Genomic DNA, 20,054 nt, shown 5'->3' on the forward strand with positions numbered 1-20,054 from the left:
ATAAAGGAAGGTGTAGCTCTCAGAAACAGCTGATTCACCCATCATTGCCTCTCCTGTGGCCTTCCAATGTAAGTGTAGCCTCAACCCTCGGTCACAAATCCCTGCTGCTCTCACTGGACATGCGCTGTGACTTGGTGAGCACTTAAATATGGCCAAGAAAAGTCTAAATGTGGCCACTAAGTAGTTCTTAAAGTGTTTTACTGCTTAATTTCATCCATTTCAATACCACCTTCATGAGGTGGGTTGTAGCAGTGACATACTTGCTGTACATATGGGTTAGCCAAGGGAACTGGACTTGTCCCAGGTCATGCAGATAACATTCCTATTCGGCTTCCCCTTTGTGTAGTATATTCAATGGTATAATTGGAATGTTATTGCCCGGAGCTGGAGGAAACCATAATAGGCCAATAATATACCACAGGAGGGAGAAAAGCAGGAAAAAGGAAATCTAAACCGGAGGGGCTGGACATTGTGGAAAGTATTTCTAATGATTAGCTCACAGCCAGAGCATTTCAGTGACCGCTTTTCAGGCGTGGCATGTTTGACAGAGTTGTTTTGAAAAGATCCCATCAGCATCCTGAAGTGCTGATAACAGAACAGCACCAGAGATACGGGCAGAGGGGTTGTGATCTCGCTGCGGAGAATTATGGCAGGAGCAGTGGGGGAGTCATTTCTGTGCATGATTAAAGGCTGGGGACCACATCAGAGCGTCAGACTGATGGGCACAGGTGGCCTTGTGCTGGTCAATTTAAAACATCGTGGTTTTGCCAGTGAATGGTTCAAGTTAGGGGCGTCACTGATGGTTATTTGTTTGAATCAGAGAATCCCAGCCTGGTTTGGGTTGAAGGAGCTTTTAAAGCTCACCCAGTTCCAGCCCCTGCCACGGGCAGGGACCCCTTCCACTAGAGCAGCTTGCTCCAAGCCCCTGTGTCCAACCTGGCCTTGAACACTGCCAGGGATGGGGCAGCCACAGCTTCTCTGGGCACCCTGTGCCAGCGCCTCAGCACCCTCACAGGGAAGAGCTTCTGCTTTATGTCTAACCTGAATCTACCCCTTGAGTCCAGCTCCTTGTGGGTTCTTGTGCACCCTGCAAACCATTTTGATAAAACAGTTGCAATAGGTGATGTCTGCTCAGAAGAAACCCTTGGAAAGAGCAGTTTGACAGAAGGGAGTTGAGAAATGTGTAATCCAGATGTTAGAAAAGTCGTTGTGCAAAGCAGGAAAAGGACTGCTTGAGACTTGCTGTGTTTTAACTTATTTCTTAACTTTGTTAGCCACAGATAAAGCAAGTGACTTTCGCTGTCTGTTGATCCAGGACTGAAATGGCATCACAGCACTTTTAATGTGTCCTCTTCGCAACATTTGTTTACCCTCACTTTCCCCTCCCAGCCCTGACTGCAGTGGAGCTGTTGTGTAAGGAGTGATTCATTTACATCAGCTCTTCTGCTGAAGACAACATGCTGTACCTCACCTGTACAGCCGTTGCGTGATGCCAAACTGAATGAGGGCTTTTCTTGCTCCCTTAGAAACAGCAGGAACTGCTCTGTCAGCAGTGGCTGCAAAGATTAATCTGTTGTGTACACATCTGGCATGCAGCAGTGTCACTAGTTTTCCATGTTCTTAGCATGGAAAGCCTGTCACTTGCTGAATAGGTGTATTTGGTACTTAGCTCAGAACCGAGATCCATGTGAAACCGTGTAGGAAGAGGCCTGCAAAGAGTATTCCGGAGCATAGGTACTTTATACAAAGTGATTAAATGTAAGTTAATGTTACTTGTTACACCATGCTCAAAAGCTTGAAGTTCTAAAGCTGCTCCCTTATCAGCATTAAAGCTGATGGTAGTATAACTACTCATCACCACCGCTCTGCACTGCTGAGCCCTCTGCTCACACGGCTGGGTACAAACCAGGGTGCAATGGCACTTGAGGAGTTGGGAAGAAGAGGGGGAAAAGCAAAGGAAATAACCTGGTCTTCTCAATACATTCCCCAGCTCTCCACATACCAGATTGCTTCCGAGCTGGCATTTAATTGCAGCTTGCCCGGGGTGAGCTTTCGTGCCTGTTCGTTGTTGAGCTTCCTCATGGGATTTGCAAGCCCCTGTGCTTTGATGTGGGTCCGTTTGCTTCAGAGGCCGGTAGTTTGTTGGTGCGTTTGACCCATCTACTGTAACGCTGGCAGGAGGAGGAGTTCTGGGTCTGAGTCCTGCGTGAGGATACAGCCGGATTCCTGTTAACCTGGGAGCTCTTGGCAGCACTCCCAGACTCCCATCCTGATGCCTGCAGGTTCTTGAGGCACCATGTGCAGATCAGTTAAGTAGAAGATGGATCTGTTGCATTATATCGAAAGACAAACACATGAGTGTGTGGGATGTGTTTTTGATGAAGCAGGTGAAGTTTAAACATTTATCAGGGGAGTATTTTCCTTAGAGAAACTTCATCATTTTGGTTCAATGGAATTATTTTAAAAAAACATTTGTATTACATTTTTACTAAATAGAATGATGTTTAAAGATAGGGAAGATGCAGCTTTGGCATCAAGAACATGTGATTTGAAGCAGGTCACCTGGCAGTATGACTGAGACAAATAAGAGAAACCAAAGTGTTCGTGTAAGGTGGTGGAAGGTACATGACTTCCATTTAGAGCTCTAAAAGACAGCTGCTGTACTGAAGGCTATCAGTCTGATGCTGCTATTTGGCCTTTCCTTCTTTGGAAGCCTACACAGTGGAAATTCATCCCCTGCAGTTCAGCTGAAACAGTGGATATATGGAATTTGTGTATTGAAGTAGCTGCGCTGGTGGATAAGGGGGGGGGGGGGTGGTACAGTTTAAAGCCAGGTGGGTGTTGAAAGACTTCTCCATGTCTCAGTGTGTCTGCCTGAAGGTCTGGTTGTGCAGATTAACGTGTTCGGCTTTAGCCAGCCCTCTTTGTGTGCAGTTTTCTCCTTGTCTATCAAGACACATATTCCGGTGGTGTGTTCGGTGGAGGTGCTGCAGCTCTCAGCTAAAGCTGTGCTAGCCCTGAACTGCTTTCTGCAGAAAACCTGAGGAGTTTTAGTTAGCTTATATAAATAATAAGTGAATAAATGTATTTGGCAGCAGAGATTCCCATGTGGAAAAGGGCATCAGGTGGCTTAAGCTTGGTAAGTAGTTAAGAATACAGAAAAATTCAGGGTATCCTGAGCTTTAGGGTTCTGTTACTAATTGTGCTGCCTGTAATACTCTGTGTAATTGGGGTCCAGCTGCTCAGAATATTACTGTTAGATTTACCGGATGGATTACTTTAATAGGATTTGGAGAAGAGCTTTTTGTACCCTACAACTCGTGCCTGTTAACTTGTAACCTTTTAATGTAATAATCCCAGAGCTTTACCCTGGCTTTCACGTGATAATACAGGGAGATGTACATGACTTGCCACAAAAAAAGTTTATGACGTCATCATCTAGTCTGAAGCAAGAGTTGTTTCTGCTTGTTAATGTCTCTGTACAATGAGGTCATACATGTTAGGAGAGGGAGGAAAAGCCTTGTTGGAAAGGAAACGGTGCCCTTGGTGGAACTGAGGAGAAAGTCTTTATTTCTGCTGCCATACCAAGTTTGTCACCACATCTTGCCATGGTCAGCAGCAGCATCCACACAGTTAACCATGTGAATTGACCTCAGTGTTTAACTGCATGACCTGGATGAGTTATTGTGGCTGTTTGTGATTGAGATCAGTATAACTGAATCCTGCATGGTAATGAAATAGAGCATTGGGTCTGGGTGTATTTTTGAGTAAATAATGAGTTGGGTATTTTTGGGGGGGGGTATTACATCTGGTTTACAAGGAAATGGGAATTGTTTGCTGCTGGTACATCCTCTGATGAGGTCATATTGTATCCCCAGTCTTCACCCTTCCTTTTCCCTTGCCACTTCCATTACAGTGGAGATCTGGTCTGCTTGCTCGACAGTGACGTGTCTTTTAATATTCCCATTAGTTTCCAGTAGTACCTTTGCCCGCATGTCAGCCTTCAGTTTAATGGCCTTTTTTGTGTGTGTTCATTTTCTTTTGTTTCCCATCGTGGTTTTGTTTATTTCTTTTGTGTTCTTTTTCTATTTTCTTTTTTTTTTAACCCGTGGTGATGTTTGCCCTTCATATTCCCCAATGTTTGCACATGACAAGATGTTGCCATCCCAACATTACCTCCCACTTCACTGACCAGTGCCACTAATGACCATCTAGCACCAGCGACAACAGGACCGCTGCCTTCAGCCCCGCGGGACGTCGTGGCCACCCTCGTCTCCACTCGCTTCATCCGGTTGACGTGGCGGACACCTGTATCTGACCCTCAAGGAGACAACCTCACCTATTCAATCTTCTACACCAAGGAAGGTATAAACAGGTAAAGATCTCGACGTGTAACACAGCTCTTTCGTTGCTGCTCTTCACGCTAGCTTTGCTTAGAAGCACTATAAACCTATAAAAGCTCTCAGTGCTCCAAGTCTGATGGACGGCGGAGGTGAGGGGTTGTGTTTCCTTCCCTCCTGCACCCTGGTTAAACAAAGTGCATTATTTGCTTTGTCGCTGCATGTATACATAGTCATAGAGGCGATGCTTGTGCATGGTTTTGGTTGACTGCAAGCAGTTGCTACCTGCTTTTAGTAGCCTGCTTAGGCACTGAGAGTGAGCATAGACAGTAACACCTCTTCAGGTACCCTGCCTCTGCTGTAAATGCCGCCCACCATAGGCCTGGAAACACCCTCCAGATACACTGTGTGCTACTGAGAGCAAGAGGTCACTTCATGCTTTAAAGCTCTGGACAGAGTCTGATTCTAGAGAGGACCATGGGGTTGGGGTTAGTTAAATGTTGAGTCTCTCCAAGTCATCCCTGTCAAGAGGAATGCCATGAATCTGAAGCATTTGTGACATATTATGCCAATGGTTTAGTTCAGTCAACCCCTTTTTCTTCCTGACAGGCTCTACTGCTCAGAATTACAGTTTCAAATTGGTGTGATAGGGTTTTAAAGAACTTAGAGCTAGCAGTCATTTGAGCAATGCTTAATTGCAAATTAGCTTGTTGATCAGATTCATTACTCAAGAGAAAAATAACATCTACTTGCTTACTAAAGTGTGAGGATCCAAGTTGAGAAAGTCATTTAAAGAGAACACAAAACTCACCACTACTTGCAGTGAATTGCCATGCTCTCAATTCAGTGGCCAGGCCCCTTGTCCAGGCTCATGGCCATTCATTGAGGCAATGAGGAAAGGGTTTCTTTGCCTCACCAGTGTTGCTTTGCTCCTTCCTTACTTGGGTAGTACTCAGTTGTACTGGAGATACTATAAGGGAAACAGGAAGGAAATGTGGGATCTGGCCAGCCATTGTTGCTTCTTGCCGCTCCTCTTCCACGTCCCTGGTTGTAACCCAGTGGGGTTTTAGAAAGCCATTTGCTGGAGAAGGCTCCCTTCCTCTCTGTATTGCTTTGGAGGAAGCACAACACATCCCCTTCCGCTCCATGCAAGACTATAGAAATCTAGCAGATACTCTCCTTGTGCCAAGAGCATGTGCAGAACAAAGGGTAAAAGGAATCTCTTAACCCGTGGTGCACGAATCAAAAGGTTATAGGAAAACCTGCAGCAAATGCTGTTTCCAGTTCTTGCAGAGCAGCCCTGCAGGCTTGGGTTCCTGTAGTCCACAGAACCTTACACAGCAAAGCACTTAACCTGGTGCTTAGATGGAAGCAGGTGGTTCCATTGCCTTCAATAGGATCTGTGTTTGCTTGAGTGTCCTTCTGGGTTAGGGTTCAGAGCAGGCTCTGGAAGCCTTTTATTAGCACATATTCACTATTTTCTCAACTTCACCACTCCTTTGCTTTTGGGGAGTTTTTTTTGTGAGACAGTTGGCATCACGCATTGCACAGATACAAACCCACTCTGAAATCCAGCCTTTCAGCCTGCACTTAGACAATCAGGACAATAAAATCTTCTTAAAAAGGGAGAAAAATCTGTTTAGCATGTTGCTGTTACATGGTACTTGTTGACCAGTTGGTTGGACCTTATGGAAACATTGCTTGGGTATTAAATTAAGATGAGCATCGCATACATCTAAGCAGTTGGAAATCAGAAAATTTGGAAGTGAAGCTTGGATGTGCAACCCTCTTTTCTTTCTCAGCACTATAAAGCACTACTTAAATGATGGCTTTTTTAGTCCTTGAATTATATATGATCCTATATCTTTTATGGTTTTAAGTGTATTTGTACCATCTCCTCATACCATTACATTTTTGCCTACACATACCACTTTCATTGCGTGCATTACTGGATCCTTTTAGTAGTTAAAGTGTTGTCTCTGCCTCGCTTGTGTTTGAGCAGCGATCAGGCTCAGTATTTGATTTATTTACCTTTTAAATCAGGCTTGTGAAAACTGAGAAAATTACATCTAAGATGGAAAGGGTTAGCTGGATACCCTGACATCTGTAACCCATCTTAATGGGCTGGAGAGAGTCATCTTCATACTGTGAATTGTAGGAGCACTTAAATCCCGGCAGTATCTGTGCATACTACAGCATAGAATCACAGATTGGTGGGGGGTGGAAGGGACCTTAAAGCTTCTCCAGTTCCAACCCCCTGCCACGGGCAGGGACACCTTCCACTAGAGCAGCTTGCTTTAAGCCCTCATATATATGAGGCGTGTGGTTCCTTAGTTACCAGCTGCCTCAGTCACTGCTGATTTACATTCCTGTTCTTTTCACCTGTTCAGTGAGTGGAGACACACACAGAAACATGGAAGGTGTTCCTTAACTTTGCCCTTTGGACTAATGAAGCACTGGCACAGGGTGCCCAGAGAAGCTGTGGCTGCCCCATCCCTGGCAGTGCTCAAGGCCAGGTTGGACACAGGGGCTTGGAGCAAGCTGCTCTAGTGGAAGGTGTCCCTGCCCGTGGCAGGGGTTGGAGCTGGGTGAGCTTTAAGATCCCTTCCAACCCAAACCAGGCTGTGGTTCTATGATTTAGAGGACTGTTGAGGTGGCAAGAACTTGCTGGGTGAGCCTGCAAAAGGCTCTTCCTGCACCGCATGTCGGTTTTATGCCACAAACTGCTTCTGCTGCCAAGGGGTACCCTTTGCCCAGAGAAATTCATTTCATGTTTTAACCCCCATGTCTGCTCGCAGAAACTGTTGGCCCGAGTTGAAAGTTCCAGAAGATTTATAAAAGCAGCAACAAACAAGGAATTGCAGCTAAAATGCCAGTGCTGCCAACAGTGGTTGCTTCTGGTGCTTAGGAAATGGTTAAAGCTGGGTTTGATAGTGAGCTGTGTCTGCTGAGGGGTGAGAATGAAGATCTGCAGGACGTGGAGGTTGCTTTTAGCAGAGAAACTGAAACTCTCATGGCAGAGGAGCATTTCAAAGCACAGACATCAGCTGTAAGGTGCCTGGTTCCTGATGGTGTCAGTGACTGCAGAATGTCATCAGCAGGTGGCATATCTTCACCTTGACTTGAAGACTTCAGCGTGGCTTTTATTGAGGCAGTTATGTGGATGTCTCTGGAAGGACTGAAGTAATCTGATCGGGGGAAATGACTGAATCCTTATAGACTGTATGGTCACTCGGTTATTTCATCCAGTTTGAAAAGGTTCCCCTGTAAAGGGTAGGGAAATTCAGGTGTGTAGGGGGCCAGGGGAGGTTTAATTCTCTGAAGCTTTAGACCTGGACTGAGCAGAACAACTCCAGACTGTCAGGACTTGGACAAAAAGAGAAGAAATAGCTAGCACTTGGCTATTACAAGGGGGCAGATTACGCCATGGAGGTGAGGTAGCCCAACAGCATTAAAGCCATGGTTCAACACAGTGTGCTCCAAACATGGAACATAGGGTTTAGCTGTGTATGATCACCCTGTCACAGTGTCTCTGAGAGCTGCCTGGCAGGCTCTCAGCTGACCCGGCTGCACAGACAATCCTCCCTTGCAGTCATTTCCTGAAGGGTCATCTTTATAGAATCATAGAATGGTTCGGGTTGGAAAGGACCTGAAGATCATCCAGTTCCAACCCCCCTGCCATGGGCACGGACACCTCACACTAAACCATGTCACCCAAGGCTCTGTCCAACCTGGCCCTGAACACTGCCAGGGATGGAGTCTTCACAACCTCCCTGGGCAACCCATTCCAGTGCCTCACCACCCTAACAGGAAAGAATTTCCTCCTTAGATCCAATCTAAACTTCCCCTGTTTCAGTTTTAACCCATTACCCCTTGTCCTGTCACTACAGTCCCTAATGAAGAGTCCCTCCCCAGCATCCCTATAGCCCCCCTTCAGATACTGGAAGCTGCTATGAGGTCTCCACGCAGCCTTCTCTTCTCCAGCCTGAACAGCCCCAAATTCCTCAGCCTGTCTCCGTACAGGAGGTGCTCCAGTCCCTGAGCATCCTTGTGGCCTCCTCTGCACTTGTTCCAACAGTTCCATGTCCTTTTTATGTTGAGGACACCAGCACTGCACACAATGCTCCAGGTGAGGTCTCACAAGAGCAGAGTAGAGGGGCAGGATCACCTCCTTCGACCTGCTGGTCACGCTCCTTTTGATGCAGCCCAGGATACGGTTGGTTTCTGGGCTGTGAGCGCACACTGAAGCCGGCTCATGTTCATTTTCTCATCAACCAACACCCCCAAGTCCTTCTCCTTGGGCTGCTCTGAATCTCTTCTCTGCCCAACCTGTAGCTGTGCCTGGGATTGCTCCGAACCAGGTGTAGGACCTTGCACTTGGCATGGTTAAACTCCATGAGGTTGGCATCAGCCCACCTCACAAGCGTGTCGAGGTCCCTCTGGATGGCATTCCTTCCCTCCAGCGTATCAACCGAACCACACAGCTTGGGGTCATGGGCAAACTTGCAAGTTTCCCACTGTCCATGTCAGTGACAAAGATGTTGAACATATATCCAAGTATATCTCAAAACTTCGCATTTCCAGGTTTTGTTCCTGGTTTTGCACTGGAAGCTTTTTCCCTTCAGTACTTGAGAGCGGTTTTAAACCTTCACTCTAGTTTACAGAGCTCTTTAATTGGGGATTAAACTGGAATGAGTTAGAACAGTCATAACGTTCTGTCTGGTAATGGGGATGTTCATACAGACCATCTGGTTTGGTACCTGTTACGCCTACCTGAACACATCCGAGCTCATAAAAGGTGCTCGTGGCTCCCTGCAGAGGGGCAGGAAAGAGAGATTCATGCAACATTAATTAATCTGCCTGTGTTTTGGGCATCCCATTGGGAGGGGAGGCTGCAGTTCCTCCTTACTGCCCCAAATGGCAACCCAGTGCCGTGTCTCTAGGCTTTTGAGAGATGTTGTCTTTCCATGAAAATAATTTTCACTTTGGGGTAATTTTAAGTAATACCCTTGGATTGCTGATGGAATTTCTGAGGAAAATCAGTGAGGGCCTTTACACTGGAGGCAGCAAATGCAAGAAGCCTTGCATGTCAGTGGGAGGTGGATGTTGCAGCACAGCTGTGAATCAGCTGGCACTTCCTTGGGGTGTTCTGATACCATCATTGCATCTCGGGCACCTCTTAAAGGTAACAGCTGAAAATGCGTTTTCAGGCAAGCCTTTTGCCCTGGTTAGAAGTGGGAAAGGGGAGGAAACGTTTCTCTCTTTCCCTACCCCAGTGTCAGTCTGTGCAGGGAAGGGTAGTTTGTTAGCATGGGTCTTGCTTCCTTCTTGCAAAAACTACTTTATAAACATGAAAAGAGGAGCAGCCTTTTGTAAAAGCGTGTCCATCAATGTGTGATGATGATGATGATGATGATGATGATGATGATGCTCATTTCATGAAGGGAGTGACTAAAAATCTGATCTAAATTAAGCTGTTTATGCAGTGCCGTTTCAGCTCAACTTGCAGGAAGGAGAACATTCTAGAAACTGTTCAAATAGCTCTTTAGTTACTCTTAAGTGTAGTCTCCCTCTGTATAGTCAGAGTGAAGCAGTGCAGAAAGAAGCAGGGAGTTCATCCTGTTTTCACCCAGGTTATGGTAAGTCAACCAGACCAGTTGATTTAGAAAGAAATAAATTACAAATGGGGCTTTTGGCCCCATCGTGGCTGGAATGTAGAGAAGGGGAGACTGTGGAGTGATTATGCCTGGGCTTCTGCATTAAAAATGATTTAATAGCAGCTAATGGTCGAGATGAGAATCGCCTGCCCTCTGCTGTAGAGTGAAACGAAGTCTAGCAGACAAAAGGGAAAGCATTGCATTCAGAGCAGGCACGTTTTCCCTCTATGTTCTCAGTGGGGAAGGGTTTGATTTCTTCTTCAATAACACTGGTTTTACTTGTATGTACAGGGGTAGGGAGCTGCTGTTGGAGGGAGGCCGGTACGGAGGTGTCGTCACCCAGGCGCAGCTCTGTGCACGTTCACATGGCAGCAGCGGTGCCTATGAAATAAAGGCTGTAGTTGGTTGATGATTAATCTTTTAATCTCCCCCTCAGGCCTGAGCTCCATAAGAGCTGATGGAGTTTCCTGAGCTGTGCTGGGTGTGAGGCCATGGTGCTTCCGCAACACGAGCATCAAGCACTGCTGAGGGGCGGCTCCTGCTCCCACCTCAGACTGATGAGCAGCAGAGCTGGCTCTTGTTCCCACTGCCTGTGTGGGAAGAGCAGAAAGGCCACAGCTGTTGTGCACATCAGAGCCTGTGGATGTTTGCAAATTGTCTAAATATTAGGGAGGAACCAAGTGGAGTTTGGAGGCCGCAAGATGCGGTGAAAGCTTCTTTGACAAACACACAGAAAGCAGCCCCACAATATTAACAGAGATGCCTTCAACCTCCCCAGACTCTGTGCGTGCTCCTGGACCAGCTTTTCTTCTGGCTTCACACTAGTAGGAAAAGCTGTCCCTGAATTACCGTGCTCTGTTACGGGAATAACAAAGAAGCTACTCTGAGTTTTGTGTTTTTGGGTGTAAGTCATTCTTTTAGGTCAGTGCATCTTTGTTTTCTGAAGAGAAGTTACAAAATCAGAAGCTGTTTATCACATGTACTTCTGGCATATTCTTGTTTTATTGTCTAGTCATTGCTGTATGAATAACCTCCTCATTAAGGCATTAGATATATTCATACAGGATACATCTTGGGAGCAACTATTCCTTTATTTACCCCTCAAAACCCCTCTTGCTAATCAGTGATGGTCGCTGTGCCCAACCCTTTTGTTTCCCAAAGGGAACGTGTCGAAAATACAAGTCGTCCTGGAGAGACACAAGTGATGATCCAAAACCTGATGCCAGAAACAGTTTATGTGTTTCGAGTTGTGGCTCAGAACAAGCATGGCCCTGGGGAGAGCTCAGCACCGCTGAAGGTGGCAACTCAGCCTGAGGGTACGTGCTAAATACCTGGAGGCTTCCTGACTTTGGGATCCATGGTGTGGTGGTGGTGGTGGTTTTCTCATTCCTGATGTTTCCCAGAATAAGTAGGTACTCTTAAAAGTTGTATTTGCAACCATCAGCTTGCAGATCGTAGTTTCAAACTGATTTTCCAAGTTGGTGAGCTTGCATGATTTATTCTCGCCATTAAGAACTGGTAGGAAATTCCTTGTTAAATTATCAAAACTTCCTGTTATAAGAACCTTTTTAAATGGTCATTAACTGAAAAAGGGGGCAAAAGGAAAACTTAAAGCAAATGTGAAGTCTGTTGTTCATTAGAATCGCTCAGGATAAACGGAATCTGACCCTGGGAGCAGGATCTCCTTCAGAAATTGGGTCCCGCCTTAAGTGCCCCAATGAATCTGTGTGAAATGGGAATAAATACACATCTTTTTACCTTCACTGGTAGTGGAGTTGAGGCTAAAATCCTGAGCCACTGCAGATGGTGATGGTTCAGCCCGGTGACGAGCAGAGTTTCACACTTGTGTTTCAGTTCAGCTTCCTGGTCCAGCACCCAACATCCGAGCGTCAGCCACTTCCCCCACCTCCGTTACGGTGACCTGGGAAACGCCGCTGTCAGGCAATGGTGAAATCCAGAACTACAAACTCTACTACATGGAGAAGGGGCAGGACACTGAGCAGGTAGGGAGCCCAGCCCTTCCTGTGGGGTGTATAATGCTGGGAACAGCCTGTTTCCTTTTAGTACGCTTTTACCTTAAATTCCTAAACGCAGCTAGCGTTCATCTCCCTGATGGGCTGAATCCTATGGCCTAAACAAAGGAAATGTTAAGAATGAAAAATCCAGCATGAAATGCCCTGGAATTAAACTTATTTAGATACTCAGCAGCATAGAGCAGCTTTTTGGGGAAGTCCATCATATCATGAGAGGAGAACACAAATATTCATGAAAACCATCTTCCCTCTGGTTCAGACAGTGCAAAGGATGCTTATGGTTTTGTAGTAAAATAGTTTAACTCCTGATTTTTAGCATGATCCTTAGTCTGAGCTGTTCTTACTACTTGAGCTCTTTGATTCACTGGTGGATATTTTGATAGTGTGGAGCATCTTATTGATTAAATTTCTACTGGGAGGATCCAGTGTGTTCTGTAGAAGTACAAGCTGCCGCCTGAGAATAAACACAGCTTTGGGAGGATTAATCCCAGCCATTTAATTTCCTTCTGATGGCATATGAGTATGATCCCAGCTTTAAAAAGCTACAGGAAGAGTATTTTTGTTAGTTTTCAAGGTAAGTTTTTACATCTGTTTTAAATAGGAATGTATTCCTCAGGTAAAATGGCCTCTTCTGCATCCCACTGTTGAGCACATAGTGAGAATTGTTACTAACAGGCAGGTTTGCCAGGTGACTTGAAGAATTGCTTTACTCAAACTTGTAAGGCATGTCTAATAGTGATGATTCTGACCTCACCTGTGTGCTTCCTTATGCACAGGATGTTGATGTAGCAGGACTCTCCTACACCATTAACGGCTTAAAGAAGTACACAGAGTACAGTTTCCGTGTGGTAGCGTACAACAAGCACGGCCCCGGTGTCTCCACCCAGGATGTTGTTGTGCGAACGCTGTCAGATGGTGAGCTGCTTTATCCCTGCTCCTTTTCTTTACAGGAATTATCCAGTCATTTCCTTTGAGTGAATTTTTAACCAGCCTTTGTTCACTGCTGCCCTGTTTTATTAAAAAGGTCCTTGTTGCATAGGGCCATACATAGTTGAAAGTTCCCCCTTAGGCTTTCTAAATTGGGTGAAGGAAAATTACTGTACCTGCAAAAGTACCAGGTGTTCTGCTTATGAAACAATGGTGTCCTTCATCTCAACATCAGGAGCTTATTTCATGGGTTATTTAGTCTACAAAGTATTAAAAGCAGTCAGAAAATCAAGTGTATTGAATGCAAGGGCTCCAAATTATTTGTCAGGTTCTGCAGTATTTTTACACATGAGCAGAGTTCTGCTTTTGGAGTGGGTTTGTTTAATTGTGATCATATGGGAAGAAGTTGTGTGTCTTTGTTTAGACACATACTATTAAATCCATTGCATACAGTAATGGAAGAGAAAGTGGTAACTGTTCTGTGAGGCAGATAAAGAGGTGACATGAGCAACTACAGTTCTGTGGTCAAGTGTGGAATGATCCGAGTTCGTGTTAACTTTTACGGATAAGTTGACCCCTATATGAGAGCAGTCAGTGCAAAAGCGAGCCTAGCCTGGGATCCTCTCACCAGGAGTGACCCACACCAGAAGAGATGAGCGCAGAGCTGCGTTGTCCCAAACTCCCTATGCCCGAGTTCGTTCCTGGGGGACTTCCTGACCCTGCAGTGGTTTCTGTGTATTTACTAATTCAGTTGCTCTTGTATGAAACCCTTTCAGCATGCTCTCTAACCCACGTCAGCTTTTACCATCCACAACATCAAACGCACAAAGATCTACCAATGACCTTACTCTGAAAATCACCCGTTTGTCTGTTCTGAGCCTGCTGTGTCTTAGTGTCCATCAGCCCTCTGTGTCCTGCTCCTCATTTCATAGACCTTTGCCGTGTTCTCCCTCATCCCTCTCTTTCCCGGATTCCCAAGTCACAGACATGGTTAGCCATTCCTTCCCTGGAGCCATTTCAGCCTCCAGTGCCCTTCCCTGCCTTCTGCCACAGTTCCTTTTCTCTGCTTTTAAAAGAGGGGACTAAAATTGTGTCAAAGATGCAAGTGTGTAATGACCAGCATTTGCCTGTTTCTTGGATCATTCTGAGCACTGGGTTTGCTGAGAATCTTCATGGAATTGGTCTGCTGAGAGCTATTGTTTTGCACGTAGAGATGGGATCTTTTTTCGCATGTGCATAACATTATCTACTGTGAACTTCATCTCTCACTTTAATATCCAGGCACTAAACGTGCTGAGGTCTTTCTGCAGTTCTTTACCATCAGACCTTGTCTGCACTTACCTCGGTCACCTCACTGCTCATCCCCTTTCATCGCTTCCAGTGTGCTGAGCCACAGGGGTGTCGGTGCATTCCATGGTGCACCTCCGCAGGTCATCACCGTGGACGGTCCCAGCTGTTCTTTCCTTTCTTTGAACCAGTTGTTTGCTCAGGCAAGGACTTCTCTCCTGTCCCCTTCCCGAAGAGCTCTCCAGCAGGTTTGCAGTGCAGGATTTCCCTGTAAGAAGTGACAAGTATGTATTATTGCTCCATGCATCTGGGAGTTTCACACTTACTGTAGCTTCAGTTTATTTGCCTGCTACAGGTTTCTGACTTCCACTCGAAGCTTCTCAAATGGAACCCCTTGTAAATCCCACATTGAATTTGCCACCTCCCAGTATCAAGGTAACTTGTGAGAGGTTACACATTTGTCATGTTCCCAACTTCCTTGTGGAATCCTGGATGGATAGCAGCTAACCCTGGCCACACGCTCCTGTTCCCTGTCTGACTTTTCTGTAATCCCTTGTGTTGACATTTCTGTTTGAGAGATCCTGCAGGTCCCTTGTAAAGGGTTATTATGGAGCCTCTCCTCTTCCTTTCACTCAGTACAAACACAGAGATAGATGTGTGGCCTTATCTCTTCCTTTATTTGTCATACCCTGACCATTCACTAGCCCCTCTCTAAAGGGCTTCCAGCTCCTTAGTTGTTTGAAGAAGAGTTTGTTATTACTTGTAATGTCACTGTCAGGTTTTCCTGAAGTTCTTTCTGGCCCAATTTCAGTTTTCATGTTTAACCAACAGAAATGGCTTTTCTAAAGCTTTCTGAAGGATGTCATCGTGCTGCTTACAGCCTTACAGCCATGCTGCTCTCCCCCTTCAATCTCAAATCCTTCCAGATGAATAATGCATGTTTTCTTCTGAGTTCCCTTTCTGTGGTGTCCCTAAGCTCTCTCTGTGTCTCCTGCAGGGATTTCTTTCTGACCTTCCTTTAGGTTCTATTTAACAAGCTTCTGCATTCTTGTGTAGGTTTTTGCTCCTGATCTGTTACAGTGATTTGTTGCAGGGTAACCCTTTTAGGTATTACAATGTGAACCCCAGTTTACGTGCTGCATGTAAGCATCACCTCTCTTCTCATCATCCTCCTGATCTATGGGAAGCAGTTGTGTGTTACAGTTGGAAACGTGATCCCTGTGTCACACCCTGAGCGAGGACATTGTCCTTATGGGTCATCACAGCTCTCTGAGCTGTCAGCTCATCATGGCCCTCCGGCCTGGGGTCACCTGTCTACAACGTACCAGATGAGGTCAGGCCTTTGCTGTCGAAGCGTGGGCTATCATAGAATCATAGACTAGCTAGGGATGGAAAGAACCTTGACCATAGAACATCCATTCCAGTTGTTGGACTGGTTAAACTCTTCATCTGGTCTGAGTCTAAGCTTACCTTGACATAAAATGAGCTGTGCACATGGCGAGGTAAGTGTGTATGAGTACACCTGTGTGCATGTATCCTTTCCTGTGTGCTGCTGATTGTCCTTCTCTTGCCACATTTGCAATATAGATGCTAATTATTAATCTCTTCTTGGGAAACTTGAGTCTTTTCTTAAGGTTGCTCTGAAAGTAGGCACCAGCCATGTAAAACAAACAGCAAAAAAAGCTTAACCTCATTTTCTTCTCTTAACCTGTGTGGCTTTTTAAAGGCCCTAGCACTTAATCCCTCGTCTGTTCATTTCAGACTCTGTTCACTTGGCAAGAGAGAAGGAAAACCAGATCCTTGTTGTCTCCCTTTTACCTGTGGGATAGTGGAAGATGGGTATTTAGAATCATAGAACCATAGAATAGAAAGGACCTTAAGATCATCCAGTTCCAACCCCCTGCCATGGGCAGGGACACCTCACACTAAACCATCTCACCCAAGACTCCATCCAACCTGGCCTTGAACGTTGCCAGGGATGGAGCATTCACTTCCTTGAGCAACCCATTCCAGTGCCTCACCACCCTTACAGTAAAGAACTTCTTCCTTATATCCAACCTGAACTTCCCATTTCAGTTTGAACCCGTCACCCCTTGTCCTGTCACTACAGTCCCTGATGGAGAGTCCCTCCCCGCCATACTTGTATTTATTTAGCTCCAGCCCAGTGTACCTCTCACTTTCTGCACTGGGGGGTGTTTTCTTAGGTATTGTTGTAGCTGGGGTGAGTTATTTGGGAAGTACTTAATTCGGACTGGAACAGCCTTTACCCTGTGAGCTACATCCTGGTCCTTGTACTGTGCTGCAGCCTCAGGGACCCTTATCTCTGCCTTTGAGGTCATCTTGTGAGTCTGAAGTGCTGTGACAGGGCTTCCGTGCTCTCAGGTTCCCATTCACATTGCCTTTTGTCGAACGGAGTTACACTGTTGTGACCAGCGAGTTGCTACAGCTAGCAAAGGACTAACAAAAAGTCCAAGTTTAAAAGCAGAACCTGCCTTTGTGATGCGCTTTACCCTTCGGTAACACAGGGATGAGCTGACCCTGAGCTTTTCCTGTTACCGAAAATCATGATCACAGAATCCATGGCTGGAATTTTGCATGGGGGTTCTCAGAATCAAGCATGAATATTAAAGATTTGATTTAGAACAGTACAGAATGTGATCTCTTTTCTTAGAGTTCATGGGAAGTACCTTTAAATAGAAACCATTTGTTATTTAGATACCTTTAGTAAGTAGAGACCTGAATAAGAAGTGAGTTTGTTCTTGGACAGACAACGATACAGAAGCCTCTAAGCCAGTCAGTGCATATCATAAAGTACCTGGTTGTATATTGTAGTTCTTATACAGTGTCTTCAACCAGAAGGGTTTGTACTTTCATAATGATTGATAGCAGAGAGCATTTGTGCATGAAAATACAGAACTTAGTACAATATGTGGCAAGTCTGGAGTTGTAATTCCATGAATGTTTCTAGTCCCCAGTGCTCCACCACAGAATCTGACGCTGGAGGTCCGCAATTCCAAGGTAAGATGGGGAGAATCTCCTCTTTGTAAATAAAAGCTTGGCAGGGCTTAGATTTGCCCAATTTGGGGTCTTTTTTTCTACTGTGCTGCTTTTCAGCTGTTTGTATAGGAGAATATCTGAACGTGGTGCTTGACGCCCTAGAAACTCCAGTCCCGTTGTGGGTTGTATGCATGGAATGCAGTGAAGACGATGACAATGCACCAAGGCACGGAGGCTAATTATGAAATAGGTTTCATCAGCCACAAAGGCCAGAAACACCATGGCTCAAACATGTTCCTGTTGATTAACTATTGGTTAACGTTGTAGAGTCCTGGGTGTTTTAAAGAGAAAGTTCTGCACTTGGGCATTGTGACTTTGGAGATTATGAATGGAGATTCTTTAAAAAGCCTTTTCTGACAGCTTCCAAATATCTTCTTTACCACCTGTATGACTAAAACTAAGTAACTTCATGTACATAAACTACAGGTCAGGTAACCTGTACCCTTTAGAGAAAATACCAGTTCTTAGTGATAGATCCTCCAGTAAACCCTATCTTAAGATAACCTGAAGGAAGTGAAGGGGAAAACCAAGGGGGCTGTTTGTATCAAAAGGTCTAACAGGATCGAATGCTTCAAGGTGAACTTCTGTAGGCACATGTATGACCTGGGTGGCTGCTGAATCGTAGGGTTTTACTTGTTACATACAGGCTCTGCTTTACTACATGAAAATGCAGTACTTTGTCCTGTGTCTCATGAACTCTTGGCACTAGGGTAGTTTTTGTGGCTGTGTGGGGGGGGTGATGACATTGTAATGACCTTCTGCCTTCCACAGAGCATCATGCTTCACTGGCAGCCTCCTCCTGCAGGGACACACAGTGGGCAAATCACTGGCTACAAGATCCGCTACCGTAAGGTGTCCCGCAAGAGCGATGTAACGGAGAGCATCGGTGGGACCCAGCTCTATCAGCTCATTGAAGGTGAGCCATCATCTGCCAGTGTTTGTTAGCACAAGGGGGGGGTTAGGTGCCTTTAGTGGGCTCAGGCTGAGGTGTTTACACAGGGTTCTTACCTCGGGGGAAAGCTGAAAACCCTTCAAATGAGAGTGTGTAGGTTATGAGGTAGTGTGGGCTGGCTGGCAATGACCAGTACATAGACCAGGAGGAAGGCTTCGTTTGGATCTTGTTGTTCAGTCTCTGTAAATGAACAGTTGGTCCGAAGAGAAGGAATTGTGCCTCTGCAGAAAATGAATATGCACTTTTTAACAAGATGTTTTGATTTGTTCTCAGAAACTCCAGCTGTGACTTCAGGAAGTTTTGGTTTTCTCACACAGCAGCAGTTGATCTGTGCTTGTAACTAGAGTGTATTTTTGCCAGCAGCAAAGCCTGTTGAAGATGTTCCATATATCAAATTCTAAGTGCATTTTCATACTGCTTTCATTATTGACTATACACTCTTCCATACAGGAAACAAACTGTCTGCATAGTTTATACTCTTCACCTGGGTTTAGTTATGGAGTGGGTGGTTCTGTACTTTAACTAATTGGGAGGAATTAAAGCCAGATGCAAACAGTACCTCACAGGCTTTTCCAGTGTCACAACCCTGGGGGTCTCCAGTTCAGCTCTTACACCCTGTGGTCAAAGCTGGGGTGTGGGTACTACCATTTCCATTCTTGACCTCCTGTTATGCTCCAGTGGCACCAGTGGGGTGGAAGGCAGTTGGAATCCCTGGTTTGCTATCTTGGGTACTCTTTGTCTCTAAGGTCTTGAACGAGGCACAGAATACAGCTTCCGAGTAGCTGCCCTGACTGTCAATGGTACCGGACCAGCGACCGACTGGGTGTCAGCAGAAACATTTGAGAGTGATCTGGATGGTAAGATCAGGAGTGTACCCATATTTGTGACATCAAAACCGTTAGAATTCATGGGCAGGACATGAATTTTATTGCCTTTTTCAAGTTTGATTGTCATTGTTGAAGGCAAACTGATTGTTTTCAGTTGGTTTTTCTATATTCTAATTGTACGATGTGCTTTATTTATGATTAACTGAAATTAATTTCTATTCTAACACAAAATTCTTGCAGAGTCCATACAATAGCTTGAAATTAAGCTCTGCTTCTACACTTCCTGTAGAACTGTATAAGGGCACTAAGATTTTTCTGCTAAGAAATACCTGATTATGAATGACAGTGTCAGTGATGTGATTCAATATTTAAATAATAATACAAAGTAAGGTTCATATTATACTAATAACAATCATAATGGCCCAAATTTTATACTGTAATAAAATTCATCATGTTAATATGCAGGGATTTGTATGCTATGAAACTGAAACTGGAGGACTCTTTTCCTCTTGCGAAGTAAAACACTGAAGATGTATTTACATAGCCCTCCAGTGAGGCTGATGAAACCATGGAAGTGTACACCAAATTGCTGGGAGTGGAGATTTAATCATAAAATCATAGAACGGTTTGGGTTGGAAAGGACCTTAAGATCATCCAGTTCCAACCCCCTGCCATGGGCAGGGACACCTCACACTAAACCATGTCACCCAAGACTCTGTCCAACGTGGCCTTGAACGCTACCAGGGATGGAGCATTCACAACCTCCCTGGGCAACCCATTCCAGTGCCTCAGCACCCTAACAGTAAAGAACTTCTGCCTTGTATTCAATCTAAACTTCCCCTGTTTAAGTTTGAACCTGTTACTCCTTGTCCTGTCACTGCAGTCCCTAATGAATGAATTGGCTGTTGGAAGGCATGATGTGGTTGCAGATGAGGTGCAGTGCTTTTGGCTGCAGTATGGGTACAGACTTGGGT

General features: G+C 45.3%; 1 protein-coding gene across 9 annotated transcripts in view; it reads left to right on the forward strand.

Annotated features, from left to right (window-relative positions):
• Window positions 1–20,054, forward strand: part of NEO1 (neogenin 1) — a 186,753-nt gene that overhangs the window by 135,277 nt on the left and 31,422 nt on the right. For 5 of the 9 annotated variants that reach the window (XM_057421010.1, XM_057421075.1, XM_057421018.1 and 2 more), the window contains exons 8-14: window positions 4,156–4,375; window positions 11,159–11,313; window positions 11,852–12,000; window positions 12,807–12,945; window positions 17,213–17,262; window positions 18,073–18,217; window positions 19,000–19,110. In XM_057421010.1, coding sequence (XP_057276993.1) covers window positions 4,156–4,375; window positions 11,159–11,313; window positions 11,852–12,000; window positions 12,807–12,945; window positions 17,213–17,262; window positions 18,073–18,217; window positions 19,000–19,110 — 969 coding nt within the window. The remainder of the gene's footprint in view (window positions 1–4,155; window positions 4,376–11,158; window positions 11,314–11,851; window positions 12,001–12,806; window positions 12,946–17,212; window positions 17,263–18,072; window positions 18,218–18,999; window positions 19,111–20,054) is intronic. The other 4 variants (XM_057421037.1, XM_057421082.1, XM_057421055.1 and 1 more) reach the window with 1 other exon arrangement.

Source organism: Pezoporus wallicus, unplaced genomic scaffold (genome assembly GCF_028554395.1).
Source record: "Pezoporus wallicus isolate ANWC-B61680 ecotype Strahan unplaced genomic scaffold, APGP_CSIRO_Pwel_v1 contig_7731, whole genome shotgun sequence".
NCBI classification, from domain to species: domain Eukaryota; kingdom Metazoa; phylum Chordata; class Aves; order Psittaciformes; family Psittacidae; genus Pezoporus; species Pezoporus wallicus.